The following is a 26681-nucleotide window of genomic DNA, read 5'->3' as shown; positions in this document are numbered from 1 at the left end:
AAGTCATCAGTAGCTGAGTTAACATCACTTTACCATGAGCACAGACACCCAGTGCATGTAGTAAAACTCTTAAGTCCAATGCCCTTAAACACACAAAGGTGACTGCAACAGAGAGAGCAACCACAGTCTCTGTATCTTATTTCCTAAGTGTGTGGACAGAGGTAAAAAAGAAAGGGATGAAAATAATACTTCTCACTTTGAAGTGATGAAGTAGGAACAAGGCATGAATGGGACATGGGTAACAGCTCCTCCCCAGCAATGACTTATAACACCGAAGGAGCTGTAAAAAGCAGCAGCAGGAAACGCAGCAGGGAGAACTCCAACACACTTAATCCTTGGTAAAGGGAGCCCAGCTTAGAGAGTCTGTGGAGCTTTTTACACCACCAGAGGAGCAGAGAGTACCTAATTACTTGCTATAATTACCAAAATCCATTAAATAGGGAGTCCATTCCTCTGTCACCTTGAGAAAATAGTTTTAGAGGGTTTTTTTAGGGAGGGAGGAGGTATCAAAATGTATTTTAGTCCCATCAAAAAGATTAGCAAGAGTCCTTGAATTTTACATCATCCTCAACAACTGAACAGCCTCGTTCTGAAAATATGAAACATTTGCAAAACTGTCAGCCCCATAGCATAGTAATTGCTTTATTTCCCTGGAAACAAAGGAAACTTTTAATGGAAAGAGATTTAAAGTACAGTGTGCACATTCCTCTCCAGACTGCAACCTTTTCCAATAGACTCTAGTTACAATACATCTGCTGACTATCTCTTCGAGAAGGGATTTGTAAGGCCAAACAGGTCATATACAATTGAAGAGTTTACAACTCCACTCAATTAAAAGTACAGTACTCTGAAAACAGTTCACCTCCTGGTTCTTCTTCATACATGTTCAGGAAAGAAACTCCAAAGAGGTTGAGAAAAAGTCCTTAAACAGAAGCAGAATTTGATGAAAAGCATGAACTACGCAAATGTATCTATGACTTCTGCTTACACACATCTGTGCCGGGGAAAATCCTACCCTGAAGCACAGGCACAAAAAAAATTGGCGTTCTCCATCTGTGCATTGGACTGATGCTGCTTTAAAGCTGACAGTGTGCTTAGCCTGTTGTCTTCAATAAATAAATAAATGGAAGTGTTCTGCAAAAGGCTGCTCTTGCAAATATATCATCGACTATTAACAAAAGTACTGCAATAACTAAGCAGATATCTTCTGGCCTTGCACTGTCAGTAATACTGCTCAGCGATCCAAAATTAAAACCAGTACAAAGAAAAAATGAGTAAGTATCAAAACCATAAAATACCTGGAAAAGAGGAAAAAAAGATATATAAATTGGCCTTAAAGCACCTGCCAGTAGGTCTGGCATTACAGCCAACAGCACCTAGCTACGTCAATGTAAAGACAAATGCAGGTAAAGCTGCCTCACCCAAAAGCACTTTTGTGTCATTTGTTCCAGGGTCATTTTCAAAACTGTCATAAAAAATCAGGGAATTAACAGCTAGTGTTTTCACAGTAAAGAAGAAAAATCTAAGGAAAGTTGAAATGCACACAATAGGAAAACCTGGACAAACTCAATACACACATCAGAACAAAAAATACAAAACAAAAACCAAAAACCAACAAAGACCCAAACAAAACAAAACAAACAAACAAAAAAGTAACCTCAAAATCTGTGAAATAGACTGGAACCAGAAAGTAAAGCTGTTGAGAAACTGCATCTTACAGAGGCCAAAAATACTCTTCCCCATTGTACATTATCTCCTCAAATAAAAGGAACACCTGTGAATTTAGAAGTTTCCATATTTGGGCAATTTTTCTGGTAGCAAGAATGCCACAAACTGGAGTTCCTGAAAATTGTCCTGGATAAGAGACTGTAAATCTGCAAGACCCAGAGATATACACTGGACCACAAAGTAAAGCTTGACTAGGCTCAGTAAAGAATGCCTGAAGGAGGATTTGACTTAAGTTCCCACCCAGCATTCACCGAAGCTACTGTGTGGCATACTAGGAGTTACATCACTTTACAAAGCACAAACTAAAGTCAATATATGAGAAAAGCCCTTTTCAAAATCAGGGGAAAATTAATTCAAATACTGCATTTGTATTTCTTTCTTTCTTGACACTTTTTTCAGATGAAAAAGGAAAGCGATAAAAGACAGGCTCCCCTTTCCAATACATAAATGTGTATTTCTTGCTTTGAAAGAAAGAACAGAACAGACACATTAGGTGGTTTTTTTTCAATTAGAAAGCCATGAGGCACACAGAGGAACAAGCAATCATAAAAGGGCTCTGTTTCACTCTGGGTTTTTAAATGGTGATAGGATGGTATTCATCCTACGTAGTGCAAAAAGCACTTAGGTACTAATTCTTCCAAGCACCAGCAACTCAGGCACTGCTAAGCAGGTTCCTATGCTCATGCCTGGGTTTTAGCCCTCGGCAGCCAGAAGCAAGTGCGGCTTCTTAGGTCCCCAGACACACTGTGAGTGGGGATCTCAGACTGCTGCTTTCACCCGCAGCTTTTCAGATCAATACTGCCAGCAGCAGGACAAAGAGAAATGCTTCAAGACTAGCTGACTTTGGAGCTTAAAACATCTTCAGACAGGAATTTCTGATACCTCACAGAAGGGTCAAAGCCAAGCCTACACCAGCCACCCAATATCAAAGCCAGAACCTAGGAGAAAAAAAAAAAAAAAACTAAAGGGAGGAAGACACATGTTTAATCTCATGACATCGCAAGACTTTGCAAAAATACATTTCAATCTTGTACATGTACCATTCAACGGCTGGCATTAATACTGCACAGAGGGGCTGAAAGTACAAGGGTTATTGCAAAGTCCACTTCCTCAAACAAGAGAGTTTGTAGATTGAAATAATAAGGCATAATCTTTGTATCATCCCTGTATATTTCTAGATATTAAAAAAGTTGCTATTAAACGAAGTGACATGGAAACTGTAGAAAAGGCAGCCTGCAATACCTACAACACTTTAAAAGGTCTCATGTACCAGGTTCCAATGCTAAAACTATTGAATTTGCCTAGAAGAATGGAACATTATGTCAAAATGAAAAGAGAAAGTAGATTGCACTAATAGAAGTTAAACCCAGATTAATTTAAAATTAGAAGATTAACTTTTTACCTGTAGGAATACATATTATTTTAACAAAAAATTATGTACATAAAGTGGAGGCAGTTAATCCAAGCATTATATGTTCAAAATGTCTACAGGATTTATGGAATTATTTAATCACCTACCCATCTCACTGCCAGCCTCCTCACACTACAGATTATACCTTAAACCATTTCCAAAACAGTTCAGTGGGCATGCTTTGCAGGACAAGAACTGAGTCAATGGCAGAGCACCCTTCCTGAGTACAGTTAGTTCACAAATGCATGCTGAAGCTGAAAATAGTAAGAGCAAAACTTTTAAGAGACATGTTTTCAGGGACAGTGAGACATCATCTAAAATAAGGGATGTGCATTCCACTGAGCCTCACAAACAATACTAAATACAATAGGACCAACTTGGCAGCTCTATATTTTTGATCTCTTGCTGCCTAGCACCCAGCTCCTCACCAGACACCCACTGACAACACTTTCCGCATTGGATCACAACAACAGACAGCAAGTCTCAATCCAGTTTGAGTACAACCACATCTACAAACACCCACTTTTTCCCTCTAGCTGTCACAAGCTGGGATGTTACCACAGGGAACTGCTGACACCACATCACTACTCCACACCCCATCCACAGGGGCACTGGGGACAGGGCACATGCAGCTGGCATCACTGGGGGACCTTGGAAATCAAATCTGGGATTTGATTTTGACCATCCACTTAGCTGAAATTAGGCAATGGTACACAGGTTCAATGAGGATGATGCTGCTCTTATCTCCACCAGCTCAGCAGGGGTCAGGGCCAGGTTTACAGTGACCCTGCAGCTTTGCTGAAGCCAGAGGAATCAAAGGGGAACTCCGACAGCTGCTACAGGATTATCCGAGCAAAGCAGGCAGGGGAGGACAAGCCAAAGGCTTTCAGCAAGGCCAACACACCAGTTCTGCAGCAAACGCTCCTGGAAACCAGCACATCCTCAGGACAGCAGATGCTCCAGATCTAAAGGGGATGGGATCTGTTTGGGATGCTCCTGATTCCAACAAGGGGAAGACTCACAGATCTGTCCTGCTGGCAAAGGTGTCCTAGAGAGTATACAGCAGCTCATGAGCAAAAATGATGAGTAGAACACATTTTACACAAACACAATGGTTTCCTATTGTTTTTCTGGTTTATGATCTCATAGTGTTCAATGATTTCATGCAATATGGAAGAGATGTTGTTACCTCTGTATTCACCAGCATCAACCCTGACACTCATTCTGACCAAATACTTATAAAAGTGAGGGCAGAAGATTCTATAAATTATAAGAATCAATAAAAACATAAGGTTTTGAGAAGAGAGTAATGACATTTAAAGAATCCAACCCATCACTGAAGATGCTTTCCTGCAAGACAAGTGCAAGCTCCAAGCAGGTTTGTCCTTGGCCCATAGTAGGTTTGATGTAAGAGTGAGGTAGGAAAGAATAAGTGAACACAGACATAGCAAATGACAATAATAAAAAAAGATATATTAAAAAACAGACACAACATCACAAAAAACAGGAGACAAAAAAAAATATTGACTTGTGAGAAGATTAGTTGAGCTTGTATCACTTTCACAGTTCATGGTCTATGATGATATGAAATTGCTTTAATTCCCAACATTTTTTTCTGATAGTGTCTGAGTTTTGTTTGATATTGAAAACAAGCTATCCCTAGAGATGGAAAAAAAGAAAAAAAAAATCCAACACAAAGAAGAAAGTAATGTTAAGACAATTGAAAAAGAAAAAAATTGCACAATACTTCTGAAAAGTATGCACAGAATTATTTACCTAGAGAAAGCTACAGGCTGGTCTTTGTTGAAGATGCAAATTTTATTCAGTTAATCAACGGATGAGTGCAACTTCAAATATAACACTCTGAAGGCTCACATCACCACCTCAGGCAAATTCACAGATTAGCTGAGGCGCTGATGATGATTCCAAGCTTAAAACCAAAGTAAATATTTATTAACATTAACCACTGCATTTTGATTAAGAAATATATCTACCTTCAGGAAATACTGAATCCCTTTTCTCCTAGACATAGTTACTTTGAAAGAGGAAAACAGAATTTTCCAAAAGCTTTCTGAAACATGAAGGGAAATTTATGAGCATGGGATTTAAATACATGACCAAAAAAAAGTACAGCAATCCTTTATTAAACACAAATAATTTTAATTGTAATAGTCAATCCTTTAATGATGGTTGATGAGAAACAATGCACACAATTTGCTTTCCCCACAACAATACTCCAGATACAGACTTTCATTATCTCATCGATACCCATAGCATGAAGTAAACAGAAATAAAACATGAGCAAAATCTCTGAGACTTTTTATGTCCTTGAAAAAACAAGACAGCCAACAATGTTTAGGTTTATGCAAGCAATCCTACTAAGTAAAATAAAAAATGGGCAGGGGTAGATAATGAAGTATGTTGGTTTTGGGTGGGGGCTTTTGTTCCAGAACAGGGGCCTGAACAGCAAGGTTTTAGGGTTGGGACAGCTTCAATTTCTATAATCTCTCAAGGACGCAACTCTAGAAGGATCAGAATGCTTCTTCAGAAATCATGTTATGATAATAAATTAGAAATTACAGAGTTTATGCTTTTGAACCACCCATGCTGCAGATAAGCCATTTATGGACTAGGTCTGGTCCTGGTCTCTATCTCAGTTTTCTGGCTACATCTGCCCTGAAGATAGAACAACAGCCTAGCACATTCCAGAAATATAACTCAGATTAATATGGAAGCACAGAAACAATGCTCTTTTAGCTCAGACTCTGAGTATATTTAGATCTTGGAGGAACTCAAGAGTACGCACTGTCCATATGTCACCCTGGATGATTTCCTGCTTTTAGTCCTTTCTTATGTCAGACAGAGACTGCAGTTGTTCCTCATATTTATAGAGTCTCCAAAACTCCAACTTAATCACCTTGAAAATAGAACATTACTGCCACATGAATGTAAGACAGTTAACCAAAACAAGTGATAAAATCATTATGAAAGGTACTAGCATTCCTGAATGCTCACTATAATTTTTTTTTTTTTTTTTTACTTTTACTTATAATAGGTCTTGTTACTGCCTTCTGAATTTTGCCACTATCTACCTACCACTTGAATTGTTTTCATAGCATTACCTTGAGCTTTGGTAGGAGCAGCACTTCCAGGGTACAAGAAAACTTTCTCTGCAGTTGCTACCGGCTCACCTGTTCAAGCATGCTGCTCCCACACCACACACAGACCAGTTCTGCCACTAAGTACAAGGCCAATCTCACCACGCACAGAACACAGATGCATTATAAGAAATGCTGTATCAGCTAAAGATGAACACAGGCCACAGCCATTAAAACTTCTAAAGCATTCCTCTTAGCTAAGAAAATGGTATATTAAAAAAGGTTAACAACACAAAAATCTCAGTATTTTCTTCCTGGTTTAAGATGAGAGAGGGAGATATACAAACAAGCTAATGGGGATGGGGAATACTATCGCTGTTCTATTTTTCATGGTAAATTGATAGGTCTAATTATATAATGCATTTCTAGCAAGATCATGCCAGCACAAAACATCAGGCAGTATACAGGGAACTACAAGAAAACTCATAAAGCTTCACTCATTGCTCAAGACCATTCACCAAAGATTCCAGTAAAACTTCACACTGAGCTGGTCTTAGAATAAGTTGTGGCTATATTTCCAGTTTCAGACCACAAGTCTTGAAAGCCTGGGAGTAAAATTTATCTTTACAATTAATTTCTTCTTTAACTTAAAAATTAAGTTTTCCTTTGTCCTTGAAGCTAAGACTTGGTAGGAAAGAAGATTAAGTCCAAAAAGAGAGAGAAAAGCCAATATACCTGGAATTAAAGATGTGTGTCTACTATAACAATAACCTAAGCAAACAGGGAAAAGAAAACTTGTTTAATTCATAAGATTTAATCTTATAATAGGGTAATAAATGAATGCCGCATGCTGTGCAGTGCTACATTTGACACTCATAGTCAGTTCTCATGGTGACAGGGATTTGAAAACTTCTTCAGTGTGAAGTATACAAAGCACAAGGCACAGGGCCACTTTTTGAGAGTTTTCCATAGCTTTATATTGACTATTTCTTCATACACATAGCCCTAAAAATAGCCTTGTCTCTGATGATAGCTCAGCTTGGACTTCCATCCAAACCACTACTGCCAAGATGAGGTTAAATCCTCACGCTTCATTAGCCACACAGCAGCCTTGGCAAGGACCTGCTCAAAGCAGCAGTGCTCTGCATCATCATTGTCTGTCACAAACTAGAAATTAGTGTGAGGAACAGCCAAACAAGGCAGTCACAAAACTGTAGCTTCTGTAGCAATCAAGGTTTTGCGCAGCATCAGCTAAGTCTCTGTCTTCAGTCACATTGTTTTATCCATTTTCCCTTCCCGAACAATTTATCTATTTTTTAGGCCATATTGTGTCTTTCTTCTTGAATGGGCTTAAATCTATTAAGTAAATCCTTGCTCATTTCTCCTCCTTTGCTTTCAGCATCTGTTTTCTGTATATGTATTAATAGCTTTCTATTGTAGAAAACGAGAGGAGAAAACCACCCAGGGAGACAGAGAGAACAGGTTAGAAGAGCGAGATGAAAACACATGAAGGGCAGGAAAGAAATTCCCAGAGACCTCTCTGGTCTCTGGCTTCCCCGGTACCCTCTGACCAGACTATCAGCTCTGACTGCTTACCCTCACTTACTCTACTAAGAGTCATCCCTTCAGACCTGCTGACCATGCTGATGGCATGATCAATCTTAGGTTTGTTTCCATCAAGCAAACAGGCTTACGCAGTTTGACCCAGCCTGGCTTCCGACAACAGGAACAGCTGAGACTGCCAAAGCCTAGGGATAATGTCTCTCAGCAAAGGCAGCAGCATTCATAACCTGAGAGCAATTCTTCTCACAGCTTGTGTACTGGGTTTGGATCTTTTGTATCTCACACACCTAAGAGCCAACAAGGTCTGTATCTCATTTCATCTTTTCTCTTCTGTCTTGCCCTCTCCTTTCGCCAGACCTCCCCTATTTGACACCATAATGTTTAGATTACTCTTGTACACTACTCAGTCTCTAAGATATAGGACCACTGCCCCTTTTCCATGCATTGCTCTTCTCATACTTTTCAGTCCAAAACTCCTTGGGGCAGAAAATCTCAAGAACTCCTGAAAGCACCCTAAGGTATTGCTCCCTACACAGCTGGATAAAGTAACTGAAGTGAATGAAATTGCATCAGTTTCTTATCAGACTGAAACAAAAACAATTTAGACCTTAAAAAAAATCAACAAAGACTGAGTAAGAAGTACAGAAGTATTTGCCCCAGTCATCTTCTGTGCATGCAACAGCCAGAGTTTGGTACCAGTGCCAAACCTTCTACTGCCTTGCTCCTTTACTTCTTTGCCTTGCAGGACAATGCAGCTGGGATAGTCCTTCTCCATTCTCCAAACACACAGACAGTATTAGTCTCCAACTTGGGGAAGACACAGGGTTCTACACCTACCTATGAGGAGAGAGAGAGAGCAAAGACAGAAGGAAACTTTGCAGCCTGAATCTGACCTCACCTAGGAGGTCATGTTCCTCCCATCACTGGCATTCGATGCCATGCACAGAGAGAAAAACAGCCTGAGCATGCCAAAATGAGGTCACTCAAAACAATGAATGGTAACTATTATTTTCTTAAGACCTCAACATTTCTCTCTTTATGCAAGTTCATTGTACAATAGAGCAGGTTGAGCTTAAATGAGAATTTAGCTGCAGCTTTTTAGTATGCCCCAGGTAAAACAAGTGAGCACGCACAAAGGGCACCTGATAACATTATCTGCACGTGCACTATTGTGTAACCCTTTCCATAGGCACAAAGGACTGTCAAGCTGCCATAAGACTTCATGCTAACTGCTTTGTGTGTGTTATGAAATGTAAATTAGGACTCCCTCAAAAACCTGGAAAATTGCACTTATCATAATCTCACAGGATTATAAGAGGGCAGTCATTCAATAATATTTCTCACCAAGAAATGTAAAACTAGGCTCTGCAAAGATGTTCCGCACAAAGAGATGATCTGGTAGTGTATATAACAGTTGTTTTGCTGCACATGCAGCTTCAAATCAAATTTGCAAACTGGTGAAACATCTGGAGGGAAGAGCCTCAGATGGTGAGAACGATCACAATTATGGTAATACCCACAGCGTTACTTTACCAAGTGTGATGTAAAATTAAGCAATTAATATACATGATGATTAAAACAGTTGACACAATTATCAAATGTTGCATGACTCCTAGGACTGAAAGGACAAGGTGAAGGGGCTGCCCTGTAATTTCTATTTTACCTTCCTTCTTCTAAAAGGAAGTCTCCTGCTACTAAGTTTTTCTGAATAATGAAACATAATAATGATACTCACATGTATTTGTGCCAAAAAATATAAAATAAAAACACATTACAAGCACATCCCATAAACATTTTCACTGCTTCATTATTTAGGACCAACCAAGCATTTTATGAATTGTAGTTATTTAAGATGTTTTATATACTGCATTTGTTTATGCACAAAATGGTTCCCTACTTCCTCACTGTGGCCCTTCATCATTCAGCAGCAAGACAGGTCAGACTTCAAACTGTGTTGCAAGGGTCTTATTCTCATATCCTTGCAGGCCCTCTATCCTGCAAACACTCAGCCATGTGTTTAACTTTATGTATGCAAGCAGTCTCCCTGAACTCATTCATGAAATTCTAGCCTTACTTAAATTGCCACAGGTTTTACCATTGATTCCATTTAGACCCAGATTTCATCTAATGGGACTATTTACATCTGAAAAGCTGAACACATGGCAAAGTGTTTGTAAAACTGTCCCAGCGGCAAAGACAAGGCATACTCTCCCATTTTATCTCTTACTAGCATGTCAGACCTACAAAATTATTTGCTTTATTTTTGATTTTAACTAAGTTAAGACAAAATAAACACATCTTCACTAAAACAGATTATTAAATTATATTTACCCTTCTTTTTGAATATTACTAAGCATGTTATCCTATCCAATCTGCAGGAAATAGTTAATGCATAATTGTCTATGCACAAACACTGACTTTGCTTAGCAGAAGAGTTCCCTTTTCATTTGTACTTCAAAAAAGAATAAATTTTGGCAGCTACATGAATAACAAATTAATAAGGTGTAGTCTTTCTTTAATTAGAACAGCAGCAATAGTCAACCAATCTAAATTGAATTCAATTACATCAAAGTTGAGTCAGTTTCTGAAGCAACATCTGAAACATAATCTCTGCATTTGCTTCCTCATTTAGATTTATTTGAAAACATGGATAGTGTTATCTGACCCAAGGAGCCAATTTCAAACTTTGAAAAGAAATAAAAAAGGAAACCCAAATATTGCAAAGTCAGAAGAGATCCTTCACTGCAGAAAGTAAAAATTTAGCAGCTCCTGATGCAATTCAGAACAATGACTAAAGAAATAAAAACTCTCTAAACACAAAACAAACAAGTTCATTTTTTCTGATTACCATACTGCTTACTATATTTATAAGCTCAGAAACTCCCAAGGGCATAACTGGATAATAATTTAATCATTCTTTTGGAAAAATCACTGATTGCAGGGCCCATTCCTTTATCCATGACCTATGCTGCTGGTGCAGACGTAAGATAGCATGCGAGTACAGATGGGATGAAAAATTATGTGTTTTATTGTGTGTGTGTGTGTGTGTGTGTGTGTATAGTTAGATGTACAATTAAGTACACATATTAAATGCAACCATCCTGTTATGGAAAGAGTTCTTTTGCATTTTACAATACAAAATACACCACAACAAGAAGTCTTCCTTGAGCACTTACTCTACAAGTATGCTCACTTAGTCTTGGCAAAGCACTAACTGGTACAATTTCAGATTCATTCTTAGAATTATCACAGTATGTGCTCCTCAACGGATCAGTCTCTGCTACTTTACAGACTTTATATAGGATTTTAGTCCAAGAAAAATGAGGATGGAAAACAAACACTCTCCACTAATACAACATACAGAAGTATATAAAGTACAACATTGTACATTTCCATACTCTACACACAGATGTTTCCCCATGATTTCTTATCTTGAAAGAAGTATGCAAAATAAAGTGCTCTCAGTGCCCTTGCTCAAGCAAAAACCTTCAGCCATCACTCCCACTATGCCACACAAAGAACAGCTGTCCTTAAATCCTTGTCCACACTAAGATCCAGTGCAATTTGTATTTTGAAGCAGAATTGTTTCAGTTCCACTAGACAAGCAGGAAAAAAATTGATAAATTATTTCAATCACACTCATCAGTGAAAATTCTCACCCACATCACTTAGATTTTTCCTTACAGAAATACTTAGAGATACACCGAGGCACGGGCATTAATAAAATAACTCTTTATTCTGGAATCCTGTACTCTTTCCCATACTTACATTTACCTGTGTCTTAGGTCTTTATTTTTATGCTTTAGAGTCATTTTACTTATTCAGAAAAGAGTACCCTAACATTAGGATTCAGTAGTAAGGAACTGAGGTTTAAATCTTTTTGCTGTAAAATAAAATCCTGTGCTTTTTCACATCATTAACAATTAGCGAGCATAGTGTGAACACAAACTGAAACCCCCTGCCTATAGGAAGCTACAACACAGAGAACCTCAACAAAATCTACGAATTTCAGTCTGCAAGATGTTCAGAACAAGCCAAGCACAGAGCCAAATTGATAGACTGAAATACCACACAAATCATGTGTTTCTGGAAACTGTGCCTAACGGTGGTACCTTGCTCCAAGCTACTGCATCCGAGCCTTTCAAGACACGTATGGTACTTATCACCATGGTGCCTGCAGACCTGTACTATCCAAACTTCCTGCTTCAAGAAGCCTTCTTCTCCAACACTATTGTCAAGCAGCACGAAGATCCAGAGCTACAAAGAGAAGCAAACTTTTTTTCCTGCAAAACTAGTTTATTTCCAAACACATCAAGCTAACAGCTCAGAATTACAATAGGCTTAACACTTAGTGATATATAAATGAAATGCTACAGGTATTCCTACACAGTCAGTATAGGAATATTTTCATCATTTTTCAAGAGTAAAATACCAAATATTAATAATCATTAGTATGGCAAGCTAGCAGACTGGGTATATAACACACAAATAGGTGAAAGTCAGTATTCCTCAAGGTCTTTCCTCTTTGTGGGATTCTTTTCTCACCTCTCCACACACTTGCCCAGCCCCTAAATGAGGTGGCCCTCAATTGTTTTCGGACAGGATTGTTCATATTGATTGAAAACAGAACATTTAAGAAAAAAATGAGAGAAAGAGCTGACTGTCCCCTAGTAGAAAAGAGTTTCCTGAAAATTCTTACAGGTTTACTGATGCTAACATATAAACATCACCTTTTTCATTAATATCCTATTTTCTTTTGTCATGTACTACAAGCAGGCTCTAAATTCCAGAAGACCAACTAGCTTCCTTGCTCTCTGGACATCCAATCCTTCCTTTTGCTTTAACCCTGTATCAGTCAAGCATGAAACTCCAGCTACTCAACTCTATCAGGGCAGTTCCACTCAGAACACATACAAACCTACCCATTCAACATTAAACAAAACAATTTAGTGAGACTTTCAAAATTGCAACTTTTGGAAGGAACCTCTGGAGGTCATCTAGTCCAAGACCCACCCCACTCCATTCAAATAACACAGGTTCACCTGGAGCAGATGGCTTTTAATTACCTCCAGAGAAGGAGACTCTCCACAACTCCTGTCTTTTAATTAAAGCAAGTACAGTGCTACAGCAAAGCACACTCCAGAGAAACCAAAATTGCTCTGGCTAAGCAGCATCTAGACACCTCACAGTTCTTGGGGAAAGGGAAAGTATATACAACAAGTTACTTTCTTAAAGCCCAAGCCATCGTTTCAAAATAACCAGACACCCTTATGAAGGCTTGAGCCACATGGAACCATCCAGCACAACAGACCATCAAAGATGTGGCTTCAGCTGCCACAAGTTTGCCATCATAACAAGCAGGAACAGGGAGGGAAGTGAAAGAGAGTGAAAATTTAATAGAGTAGAAATCCATTTAGATTTAAGTAAAATCTGCCACTTTGAGCTTGCTAGCATAAGTAAAATATGCTATTTAGTCTAGTAACTCTGCAGCACCAGTAAAACTGCCCCAGCTGAAGAAAAAGAATGCGAATTTCCAAGCTAAAGAGATAAGAGAAACTCCTCAAACCTTGAAACAAACAGGGCAGAGTGACTCAAGAGCTCTTTCTGTACTATCTGATAAAAAACTAGCTACAAGTGTAACTAGCTGTAAGTGTAACCGAAATCAGCAGAATGAATATGCAAACTAGTGAAGAAGAATAAAAAGGGATCAGGAGTTCTCAGGGGCTCGCATGTCCTTTGAAAGGCAATGATCCCCACATGCATCCAGCACTGTAATAAACATACTGTCCCTACAAATCTTTATAAGAAATTGTGACGTTTTGATTTTTCATCCACGTTCCAGAAGAAGGCAAGCAGTAAGAGACGCAGTGACTTGCAGCATCACTCAGGGCCCATCCTGACACACAGCCCCAGGCTCATTCGGGTGCAGCAGGCCCCTGTCTGAGGCTTCACCTGCCATCCATACTCCATAAGACACATCACCACAACCATCTCCATAGCAGGAGCTGCTTTCAACAGCCAGGCAGAGCAGGAATGTGCCTGGCAGCAAACAGCAGCACAGACAGAACTCCAGGTGATCCAGCTTGGCCTTGGCTTTTTTACCATGAGTGCAACAATGTGAGGAACCATTTTCTTTGTGGCCTTTCCCCATCGTTAAGACTTTCATCTTCTGGATAAAAGTATATTTTGAGAACTCTCCAGAAGCGTGATGTTTATTAAAGAGAAATACTAACATTTTTAACAAGCCAAGTGATTTACATGCAAGAGATGAGTAATGTACTGTGAAATGGAATACAACATGTAACTACATCTTTTCACAAAAATAGAACATTTACTCAAGTACACTGGTGTTACAAAGAAGCTACAAAGAACTGTGCTACAAAAAAAGAGCTGCTAGACACAAAAATGCCATTTGATTAAATTTTTTCATTATGCTTAGTACTTTTTCTTTCAGCAGGCTTTATTTATACAGCCATGCAGCATTTAAATTATTTTTTGGCACTGGAACCTTAATTCCAGTCAAAGATCAAAGTGATTTAAAAAGCTTAAGTTTTATTCTCCTTTAATTATAAAAATGTAAGCTATCAGAAGTTTAATTACAAATAATTGGTTAAAAAAAGGAAACCTTTCTTCTGCAACTAATGTCAATTTTGCCAGAGCAACACTATTTTCTTTCTTAAAAAAAACAAAAAAAAAAAAAACCACCAAAAAAAAAACAAAAACAAACAACCCCCACAGACAAGATGACCTTTAAAAGTTTCTTCAAGTACAATTGAAACTGTTTGAAGAAAATGAAACACATACACTGAAATTTCATGGAATTTATTACAAGGAAATTCTTATTGTAATTCAAGATTTTGCAGCATGGAAATACAGAGATAGAAGCATACCATATTGAGAAGTATCTTCCTATGAACTCTACAGTGTTTCTTTTTGGCATGCAAGCTAGAAGGAGTCCTGGAAAGCCAATGAAAGGATAGCAGAATGGAAGCAATCTTGCTAGAGACTCACAAACCAAACTTCCAAACCAGAAATTATTTCAGAGAGTTATCCAGGATGATTCACCAATTAAAAACTGGCACCAAAAAGGTGAGATGTGCCAATACAGAGTGGCTTAATCCAGGATATAAATATTCTTATGATTTTAGTGATATCTAGAGTGCTGATGTAAAACCCTTAAGACTTGTTAAGATCCTGCCTCATATGTGAGTCTAATTTCTTCATCTTCTTATTAAAATATTAAAACAATCAACACTGTTGCTACTACTACAGTATCAAATACAAGAGAAGGTAATGACAGCACCTTCATGGTCATACAGCTGTTGGAAGTGAGAGTATAAAACAAGTCACAGTGTTCCTTCAATTTTTCTTTATTTGAAAAGAAAAGAATCTATTTTTAAAAAGTGTATGAAGCATGAAAAAAAAGTATAGAGCAGAAGGTTCATAACCTACAGAACAGCTGCAAGTTCCACCCACAGAGTCCCTCTCGCACAATATAGGCTCCTTCTACTTCAGTAAGAGAAATCCAGTGCTACCGGGAGATCGGAAACTTAGGAAAGTTACTCTAATGGCCAGAAGTGACTGCAGGCATCTCATCTGAATTTCCAACTGGATCTAATCCTCTTCTCAAAGTAGCCCAGTACAAGTCCCCTCAAACAAAGAAGCCAGCCAAGCAAAACTGATTCTGACCCAGGAAAGCTGACAGGCTGTGAAATGAAACCAAGAAGATTCCAATGTTTCCAAAGTGCTACAATATCACAATGACTAAAAATACCAACAGGATCAGTCTGCAGAGGAGAAACTACTAAACAGTCTATAAAGGCACAGGCATTGTGTGCTTCAAAAGGAAAACTTTTGAGTGTATTATTTAATGCACTGCTTTGCACATTTGGCAGCAAGAGCCTCCCATGTCTTTTCAAAGGTCCACCACTGAAAACACACTCTGAAAACAATATCAAACTATATACACACACAAAAGACTTGGAGAAACCAAAGTTAAAGTCACAGAAGTGGCAGACTTTTGAAATTAACTCCCACTTCAAGATTTCATGTGAGACTGAAACAAATCAGTCGTTTAAAAAAATAAAATAAAATAAAAAAATCAAATTATCCTGGATCCTGGATTAAGAATTCCAGTTCTCCCCAGTTTGCCTCCAAGATGTTGGTTATCATTTTATAATCCAATTAATAGCATGTTTCAATGCAAAGTGTCTACTAAAACCCTGTCACGTGTATAGGTATTAATATAGAAAAGTACTTCAAATCGACAACTCATAACTTTACTCATTACCTTAGGGCAGGCTGAGCCATAAGCATGCTACAAAACACCTCTGGGAAACACCCTGGGGTAAAATGCAGGCACAGGAATTACCACAACATACAAAGTTCCAAAACCAGCCACACACTGAATATTTACAATTTAAATGACAATGAGACAGACCTCCTCTGCCTACCTTCTAGAGGTAACTTCAGCACACAGCAATCTTTTCTACACACAAGCTGGTTACTCCCTGAAGTCTTTCGCCTATTGGAATCTGGATGAAGATATATCAAGGGGCTCTTTGATAAATGCATACAGTTTTGTGCTGGTTGGCTGGATTTCAGGGCTTGGTTTTAACTGTGATATTCCATAATAAAGGGCTTGGCTGTAGATAGACCCATATCTACAGAGAGGTTTTTATTTTCCTTAATTCTTAAAGATCTTTACAATGGACAACAACCAGTGACTCAGGGGTTTTTCCTCTTCACCCCACTAAGTAATTGTGTCACCTTAAAACTGCTCCAAACATCAACTTTAGGAAACTATTTTTAGTGGAAGAGTATTTTAAGTGCTTTATTCATACACTGGAACTCCATGCTGGCTTTTTTAGTACCAAAGTAAATAGCTATCACCAGCTTCAGTAGTTGCTGAGAAAACATAAAAGCTATTTTAGAAAGCATCAACTGAGAAATATTCCTGCATAGAAATTGGAGGCTGGATGCTGCAAAGGCATTCCTGATACATCATGACACTGGAAGTCCACACACTCAGCCAAGCACCACCTCCTAAATAAAAGTACCTAATTCACAGAGAGCCGTAAAACTTTGAGCAATATTCCCTTGCATCAGAGGGAGAGAAAAATCTTCGACAAGCAGTTAACTCAAGTTACACTTAGAGCAGGTAGCCAAGCAATTGGAAACATTGCACGGAAATGAAGTGCTATCTCTCAGTTGGGGCTGCAGATAAACACTTGTGGTATATCTTTTAGTTAGGTATTTGAGAGTGTTCAGAGACTGGTTTTCCACCTAAGCACTGGGTGCAGGTCATTCTACAGCAATGATGTGGAAGTGGCACACTGGAGTCTGGTTCCTGGGCCCAGCTTCCAAATGCTGTATGTAAATAGCCATAGAGGTGAGAAGAGAAGACTGGACAGAGATCTAGGAAGGGCATTGGCTGCTGTTGAGTGGGTTTGTTTCCATGACAATTTTGGTCACTGAATAGTGACCCTGTTTCAAGAGTTCAAGTCCTTTTTTAGGATTTAAGCATGCAAATTACCAAGCTGCATGAAAATAGCATCCAGGCACTGGCAGGGACTTCACAGCAATAGTTCTGCTACCAATTACTGCACTGTTCCCCTGAACGAGAATTGGACTAGCCGATTAAAGCATGTAGGAGCTAAAAATCATAGTATCCTCTCATTAGCAAAATAGCCTAGAGTAACACTAAATTCAGAACACCCATCCTGGACACAGGATGCTAAATTAAAAAAAAAAGTCCTCCCTTGAAACCCCGGTCAGAGGTCAGGGCAGGGCTTCTAGGGTCTACTGACAAGTTGTTGAATAATAAAAGATTCCACAGACGAGTCCAGTCATCTAGAAACAATGGTTTGCACCATCATATAGAAAATCCCTGTTCAATCATCTGTCAGTCTCTGGCTTGCAGGGCCAGCTGGGACTGGGAATGCTGCTGAGGCCAATGTGCTTAAATCCTGGAGAGAAGGAAATTATCTGAGGCAGTCAACAGTGACCCCCGTGAATATATTAAGGAGCCTTTGTGGCTGACTAATAGCAAACCTGTCTAGCTCTGTTGGAAGAAAGATGCCATAAAAGGGAGGGTCTCAAATTTTAGCATACAACAGAATTCTGGTTTTTAATATAATGATAGTACATATACCCACAGTGCTTTTACAGATTACAGTGATTCTTAATTTTTGAAGCATTAATATGGGCCACTTGAATAAACCACTGGACAAAAAAAAATCAAAATAATTAAGCTATAAAAGACAAAAAATCTTATGCTGAAAGCACAGTATTTCCAGTAAAACAAAAAGCAATTAAAAAGATCAAGAGGTAAAGGAAATAAGGGACATGAAGACATTAAATGAGTACTATTTACCTCCAACTGAAAAGTGCCACTATTCTTGAAAACTTTCTTCATGAAGCCGCTAGGACAATGAAGGCTAACAGAGTAATTCACAGTGTCCTAAGGAATATAAGGATTAGTATTCAAGGAAGCCACTTTTACTTTTTCTCCCTCTTGAAGCTTAAGGAGGCCAGGAATGGTCAGTGAAGCATCATCAAGGAACCTTCCCCAGTTACAAAAGCTGGGTCACAAAATTATATTGGCTTCAAACAGTTTGATTTACCGATTTTTTTTTTCCTTGAAGTAAAACAGTGATTGAGAGATTACTTGATCCTTGGCTGCTGCCCCAGAGATCCAGCTTGTTCCTTTGTTTCACAATCAGCTGTCATACACAAACAGCAGCAACCCTGTGCTAGCCTGAAGCATCCTCTGAAGACAAAGCCAAGTGCATGCTGCTGCCTTTGGAGATGTCTGTCACAAGCCATTCACAGGTTCACAAAATATTTCAACTGTCCTGAAGTAACAAACTGAGCAGTAGTGTTGACATGTTAAGTAATATTTAGGATGCCATTCCAAAGAAAGACTTTCCTCTGAATCTTCAAATTTCATTCACCAACAGGCTAGCCTTTGGGGAAAAATGGTTTACTATGGAGTTCTGCAGAGGGTGAAACTGGGGAAGAAATTGCAAAATTTACACCCTCTTACTAGGGAGGGACTGCCTGCACAAAAAATAACACCTCTTAAGTCTGGATGGCCATCTTGAGACAGGATAAGCACCTGATCTAGCAGATGTGAAATGAAATCCTACTGCAATCCTGACTTAAACAACCTGCCCACAGAACAAGCTCCCACTCAAAAGGATCATAAGGCAAGTTTGTATGATTAGTCGCCACAAGTGAAAAAGCAGGAGTCAAAGGTTGCCAAGCCCTAAGGCAAACAAAAGGTTTCACAATCAAGAGAAATTTCAAAATTTATTTTAAAACTTTTAGCATAAGGTTCAGGTCTCCAAATAAAATGCTTCCACCTTTCAAACAACCTTTTCAGACAAAAAGTAGGGTTAAAAGAAGAGAGAAGGAAACGGGCATTTTCAAAAGGCTTCTTTTCCAAACAAACAGACAGTTATCCCAAAATCTGAGTAAAGACTATAAAATATTCAGAAATAAAATGTTTTAAAAATCTAATGTAAAACACTGGCCCAAAGAACAGATTCACCGCTACATAAGTAACAATAACACTAAGCATCTCCGCCTTCAGATTTAGTCTGTTTCTCCAGCTTTTTTTTTTGGAGCAACTCTCACGACAGGTTGCCAGCAGTCTTGCATCAGTTTCAGCATCAAATATTTCAGCTGAAGAAAGAAACTACATAAACAAACAGCAAAGTCTGATTCAGTCAACTTCACAGCAAAAAAGAATAAAAGAAAAAAACAAACCCAGCAGCAAACAACAAGGGAAGGGCAAACTTCCAGATGAGGGAAGCAAAGGAGCTCTAATTCATCACTCTTGCAGCTATCAGATGGTTAACAAATTGAGATGAGATACTTCTGAGCCTTTCAGCGACTTTCCTTCTGGCAAACTTAAAGGATTCAGAAGTGCAGCTGGAATACATATGGGAGATGTTGGAGAAAGTTGATCATTTGAATTTGTAACTCTATTGTGTGCTGGAAGAACTTCCTGCAGATGAGGCACATCCCATCAGTGACTCAGGGAGACTCTCCGTCTGCTAACAGGCATGAATTTATTCTCTGAACCAGCTACCAGAAGTGACATGCTTTATGTTAGTGTTACATATGAAACAAGAATCTTAAAATATAGCCAGTGGGGACATAATTTCTTTTTTACTTTCTAAAATATCTATACTACAGCATCTCAAATGGAAAAAAAAAAAAAAAAACAAAAACCAAAACAAACCACCCACTAGGATTTCACATTTGGATCTAAGTGTTTTATTCAACATAATTTTTTATGCAGAAACAATTTTTAAATCAAAAGCCAAATACATATTTAGATTATGTTCAGTATTTAAAAAAGAACTGGTATTAATAGACTATGATTGTGCCAGGTTCATCTCATTAGACAATGAGTTACCAGTTCACTTGGTTAATATTCAGCTACAACATAAACTCAACTACAAACCTTTACTACACAGCCTAAGTTACTCAAGCATCTTCTGAGTTACCTTTACTCCTTTATGAATATGTTAAAACTCCTGTTTCATATAAAAATTATCTTTATGGTGGTTTGAAATTAGCATGCAGAAGATGGAACAGAGGGGACAAAGGGAAAACACTACAGAGAAAGGACATAAGTCCCTGTCTCCCCATCACCAACCTCATTCCTGGAATTCAGAAGATTGCAGCTACCTGTAAAATGGAGCTACTAAAAGCTACTGGAGAGGTGTACTTGGAGCTGAAAAATTGAGAAGATGACAGAAAAGGGCCATAAAAATCACAAATGTGAATTAATAATCAAATATACACACACAAGGAGACAGATGGCAAGTAATTTTCCCCAGTGCACTCACACTTGTTCTTCTAGTGCATGTATTTGGGTCACTTGCTAGATTAAATCTCATGTGGCAGACCCAACAGAGGTACTGTCAAATGTGTATGGGCTCAGCCTGTTTTAAAATGATGCAAATCTGACACTACAGGGTGAAAACATTTAACAGGATTTTTTCAACACAGTCTGGAATATTGCCCAGCGACTTTGAAAAAGGGCTGATGGATATTTTCTACCATCAGCAAGGCTGCCCCATTCAGGCCTGCTACATAAAATGCAGTGTAAGCTAGAGAAAGCTGCTCTGTGCTACCAAATTTCATGGAAGACCCCTACACAGACAGAGACAAATCTGTATGCACTTTCCAGAACACTGATTTTGACAATGTGTCACTGAGACAATACATCACTCAAGGTTAAAGCTTTCTACCATACTCTCCCTAAAATATGCCTTTCTTCTGAGATTTAGAAGAAAGGACCACCTCAACAGATGAGTTCCTTTTGCCATGTTCACTGTAACAATGCATGACCTCAGATACACAGAACACAAAATCTTCCCCTCCACAGCTATAAACTGACAGTGACCTGTCTTAGTCAGCACAGGCCACATGATGGATGACAGCTTCAGTGTAAGGCACCTGCAGGTCAAATTGCCAGGTGGGCTGGTGGGGCTTAAATGGCAGGCAAAAATGGTCATGTCTATGTGTAAACCTAATTGTAGCAATGTGTCTTCCTCCTGTAATATTGGTAGATACTAGCATGAAACACTAACTGTGTGCAGAGATTACCCCCCCGCTTAATCTGGCAAGAAACTGGATTTAACAAGGTGCAACAAGCAATATCTTCAACACATCTGCAGGAATGAAAATTGCATTTCTCTCTACCATGTTACCAGTTTCAAGATGATTTTGCTTAACAATAAATAATCTTTATTAACAAGCAATGTGAGCTACTTTAGCATCAAATATCCCCCCCCTTCTTCATTCATCTCTTGTTTTGGGTTATTACATACCACATTCAGCTTCAAATAAATAAGTAAAAAGAGGGGTACAATATATCTATTTGGTCCTAGCTGAAAAGGAGGTTTGAGCTGGGGAGGTGAAACTCTCAGTAATAATCTACACACATAACTAGGAAATATCACAGCTGTCTGTAAGAATTACAGCAGTGTGGACAAGGGCGGCAAAAGCTTTTGTTTTCTAGGTCTACATATACAGAACAAAAAAAAACCCAAAAACATCCAACAACACTGGCTCCTGTGTTTTGAAACTGACTAGAAACTGACAAGTGACATTTTCATTCATAGTAATCAGTAAGTCAACTGCTCAAAAATATTGGGACTGCATTGATTATGTGCAATGTATCTGCTTAGCCTGAAAGAAACAAGTTAAGCAGACTAATGACAAAAAGTAAGAACACATACATTTGCTCACTCAGCTTCCTCAGGCTTAAAATTCATGCTATTTCAGTTTAAGTGGGTAAAGGGTGGGAAACAAAATATTGGACCCTTTGGTACAGAGTCAAAGCCCAGACTACAATCAAGTTTGTTATATCACTGTCCATAGAGTCTTTAGTTTGGTGCCGTGCTGCTGCTAAAATATTACATCTTACTATTGAAAAATTGATTTTGCTGTAAGAAGTTTTATGATGCCACTTAATCTTGCCCAACCTACATAAAATATAGAAAGCAATTATAGATACCCTTTATGTAGTAAGTTTGATCACTATATTAAAAAGAGAACAGTTGACGTAATTTCAATATAATAACAAAGGAAGTAGAATAAAAACCATGGCAATATGCTGCCCTCCTGAAACAAGGCATTGCTGGTTCCCAGCTTAAATGTACAATCTTGGTTCAGTTCAAGTTAGTAGCATGATCCATCTCCTACATGGAGGGCTGTGTCCTGCAGCTCCAGCATCGACCTCCTTTTCTACTGTTACATTTCAAGCCAGCTCCTGCAGGGCAGCAAGATTCTGTGATTACAGTTAAAAGAATACTTTGGGTCTTTGAATAGACTGCCTCTTTGAATAGATAACCCTTTCTAGTTCAACAATTACTAGCACGAAACAGTCCTTTCTGCCTTGTCGCTTCCAGTGCTGCAATTGAAAAACATCCTAATTAGATGACCCCACATACAGATATGCCATTAACTGGCTTTCAGAGCACTCTAGTCAATGCCTAAATCTTAGCTACAACGATGAGAAGTTCTTTATTTAGTTAGGAGGTAAACACATGAACAAAGCAGTCTTTCAGAACACCTTTTAAACAGTGTGAGATTAGCACCAGCAAAATCTGTGTGTGATTATCTTTTCCACGCTTTCAGAGATGATACTCAAATACTTTTTTTCTAACTGCATTAAAGCACACTCAGGCAAGATCAAGAGTAACCCTGACCTCCACATCAACAGCACCAGAAAGTACTTCATACTGCTTTCCATGCCTAGTCCATTTGAACTGGCCTGCAGGACAGGCTTTTAAGCTTGTGCTTAAACAACCCAGTTTTTGCCCAAACATTGCAATATATGATATGTAGGGTTATGTAAATATTCCACAACTCCTGCAGTTCTTAACTATAATAAGCGGGTTTAAAATAGCATCACTGTATCAAAATACTCACTACTTCCTATTGATCCAACTCAGACCTCACATTTCAGGGCAACAGCAGAGTTTTTTATTGTTTATGAATGAAGCTTCAAAACTTTCAAATAGGTTTAAGAAAAATCACTTAGAAAACTGGAAGACTCACAGAAACCTAAAACCACTTAATTGCTCGCAAGGCTTCAAGTACATGTAAATGACCTGGAGGGCTGAAGCCTGAATTGCCACATTCTGCAGCCAAGTCTGTTCCCAGCCAGAGACCTATACCAGGACTAACACTTGGCGTTTGCTTCCAGTATAATAGGTTTAATAGTAGCAAGCCATGAAAACAGGGGGGAGTATTCTGGAAGCGGTGACAGATCTTACACACGGCAGGTGCACTGTAACACCGCTTAAGGGAAGAAAAATCCAAGTTTAGCAACTAATTACTGCAGGACAGGCAGGTTATTTTCCAAGACAAATGCTTAATCAAAGACGCATCTGACCCATTCGAATCCCATCAGCGCGCCGGGAAGTTCAATTCAGCAGCAAACATCATCCTGATCAGGCACATCCCTCACCCCACCTCACCGTGCTTCCTCCTCTCACACCAAAGGCTCCAAGGCACCAACCCTGCCTGACAACTGCTCAGGGAGTTCGCTGGCATCGTGAACCTGAGCCACGCCGTAAGACCCTCAGCTCACACACCCACCCAGGGGCACTCCTCGCTCCCTCCCTTCCTGCCGCACAGGCAGCCCGGCACGCGTGGCCAGCTGCCGGCTCCCGCAGGATTCCAGCCGCGCTGCCGGGATGGGACGAGGCCGGGAGTGCCGCGCCGGGCCCGGCGGAGCCCCCCACCCACCCCCGGGGCAGACAGTCTCTGGCCACAGAGGAGAGAGGCTGATGAAACGCTGTCAAAGTCAATCCCGGCTCACTTTTTGGATGGTTTAATTCCAATGGAGCATGAATCACCCCAGGACGGTTAATAAGTTTAGCCAGGCGTGCTGTTCTCCCTAATAATACATAATAATTATGCATCTGTTTTAAATGCGATCAGATTAAGTCACCGGAAAAGGCACAAATCGGAATTTCCCCCGACTAAAACCAGCGCCTTTCCGCAGCTCCGGCGGGCAGGTACGACCAGGAGAGGAGCAGGTGGGCAGCCCAAGCCAGCCCAGCGGCGCTCCCGGCCGGCGGGGCTCCGGTCCCCGCGGCCGCCCAGCGCAGCCCGGCAGCGCACGGCAACTTCCCGCGGGCGCTCGGTCCCGGCGGAGCGGGGGAACGGAACGGGACGGGAGGCGGCCGGGCACCCCGCTGACACCGCGCATAAGTGACCAGCCCAGGACATGCCAGCTTGGACCGGCGAGTCCCCTCTCGCTGCGTGGGGCTGGAAAGGACCGAGTCCGAGCCTCCAAAGCCCCGGGACCCTCCGGCGCCGCCCCGGGCATCAGAAGGGGGGCGGCCGAAGCTCCGCTCCCGACAGGTGAGCAACCCCTGCCCGCCCAGCCCCGCCGCTTCCCGCCCTACCTGTCGTCGTAGCAGAAGTCGGCGCTCAGGGTGTTGAGGTACAGGGCGAGCCCCAGGGCGCTGCTCAACAACTCCGCGATCATCTCTCCGCCTGCCACCGCCGCCGCCTCTCGCACCGGGGCAGCCTCCTGCCCTGCCCGGCCTCCCGCGCCAGCCCCGCCGCGCCTGCCCCTCGCGTTCTCCGCGCCCCACGGCACCGCGGGGCGCCGCTCCGTGCTCCGCCGGCGGCCACAGCCTGACGGCGTCCCCCGCTCCGCCGCCCCTACCCCATGGCAGCGGGGCGATCGGCGGCGACAGCGGAGCGGAGCGGGGCTGAGCGGAGAGGGGCGGGGCGCGGCTCCGGCTCCCGGCTCCCGCCTTCCTCCCGCGGCGCCCGGGCGCTGCCGCAGCTCCGTTCCCCGCCCGCGCCTGCCTCGCTGCCGAGCCGGGCGCCGCCGCCGAGGCTCTGGGAGCGCCCGCGTGGGGCGCCCCGGGCTCCCACCGCGCCTGCGTGCGGGCCCGCCCCGCGCCGCCCTCCGCGCCGCGCCCCGCCCCGCCCCGCGCGCCGGCGGCGGAGCCGGCCCCGCGCCCGCTCCGGCTCCGGAGGCACGGGCTGGGCCGTGGGCTGGGCTGCTTCTCGCTGCCAGCTGGGCACAATCAGGGCTTATTTTCCTTCCCCTTTTCTCCTTTTTCCGTTTTCCTGTTCCATTCTGTTTTCTCTTTGACTTTTTTCCCCTTTCTTTTCCCTTTTTCTCTGATCCCCTTTTCTCTTCTTCCATTTCCCGTCTTTATTTTTCTTGTTTTCCTGTTTCCCTTTTCCCCCTTTTTTTTTTCTTTTTATTCAGCCGTGCTGAATAGGTCAGATTAGTAGCAGAGAGAAGGGCTGTACCTATATCGGGGATGGGATGCCAGAGCAGGGGGCTCCACACTTGCCCACAGCCTGCTGTTTATCAGTGTGAACATCCATAGGGAGCACTTAGCTTAGCTTACAGTTAAACTTGGCAGAGAGGGTCGGAAACAAGCACACCCCAGGGCAAGGAGTGCTGCAAGCTGGTGCTCCCTCAGGACATCCCACAACTGCTGTGCACGAGAGGAGGGGTGGGTATAGCCAGAGATGTGCACTTTGAGTAGAAGAGATAAATAGACCAGAAAGGAAAGCCAGCTGTGGAAAATAATGCACTGGAACCATCCTCCAGAATTCATGAGATACAGAGGCATGAAGTTATGGAAAGGATTTGGGTCCATCCAGCTGATTATTTCTTTTTTATAGAAAATTTTTAAAACATTGCCTCCTTTCGCTGCTAGCCAGCCCTTTTATGTAACTGTTTCCTCATGATTTCCGTCAAGTGGCACATCATGCTGTCCCAGAAGAATGGGAGTCTGTTCATCAAGCTGTGTCTAATAAATTGGGGAACTTTTAACAAGTTCTCTTTCTCCCCTATGTGATTATTTAATGCTGTTCTTTGCAACCTCAAAATATAAGAAGTACATTAAGACCTCTTTTCAAGCAATGCTCAAAGTGCTCCTGGGAAGTCTGCCCCAAGTGTCACAAACATCTCAGCTGCTTCTACTTAGATTCGGGGAATGTGTTATCACCATCAGTGGCAGTAATTGCAGACATAGGGGGAGGTGCATTTTTTTCAGGACATTAAAGCTTTGAGGGGCCTTATTGAACCCATTAGCAGATCACATTGATCTGGCACTAAACTTTTCAGCCTGAAGCACTGAACGTAGTAGCTTAGATTTTAAAGAATTGGTACTCTTCATCAGAAGACCTGTGATCCTTCCTTTCAGACACCAATTCTCAATATGCTTCTGGACCTACTGCCAAGATCTCAGTCATCATGACTTAGTCCTCCTTGCTGCAGTGGAATTGCCGAATTCACACACTAGGTTTGTACAGCTCCTTCTGTAGAACACACTAATAAACTCTGTATAAAAAGCAGTATAATTGCTGCT

At 40.9% G+C, this 26681-nt stretch overlaps 1 protein-coding gene across 2 annotated transcripts in view; it reads right to left on the bottom strand.

Annotated features, from left to right (window-relative positions):
- TMTC2 (transmembrane O-mannosyltransferase targeting cadherins 2) overlaps nucleotides 1-25112 on the bottom strand; it is a 230874-nt gene extending 205762 nt beyond the window's left edge. The window contains exon 1 of one of the 2 annotated variants that reach the window (XM_068190320.1): nucleotides 24744-25112. In XM_068190320.1, the coding sequence (XP_068046421.1) occupies nucleotides 24744-24826 (83 nt within the window). In that variant the 5' untranslated portion in view covers nucleotides 24827-25112. The remainder of the gene's footprint in view (nucleotides 1-24743) is intronic. The other variant, XM_068190323.1, reaches the window with a different exon arrangement.
- Between the last annotated feature and the right edge of the window lie 1569 nt (nucleotides 25113-26681).

The sequence above is a fragment of the Anomalospiza imberbis genome, chromosome 5, assembly GCF_031753505.1.
Source record: "Anomalospiza imberbis isolate Cuckoo-Finch-1a 21T00152 chromosome 5, ASM3175350v1, whole genome shotgun sequence".
Lineage (NCBI taxonomy): Eukaryota > Metazoa > Chordata > Aves > Passeriformes > Viduidae > Anomalospiza > Anomalospiza imberbis.
This window is presented reverse-complemented; position numbering and strand designations above follow the sequence as displayed.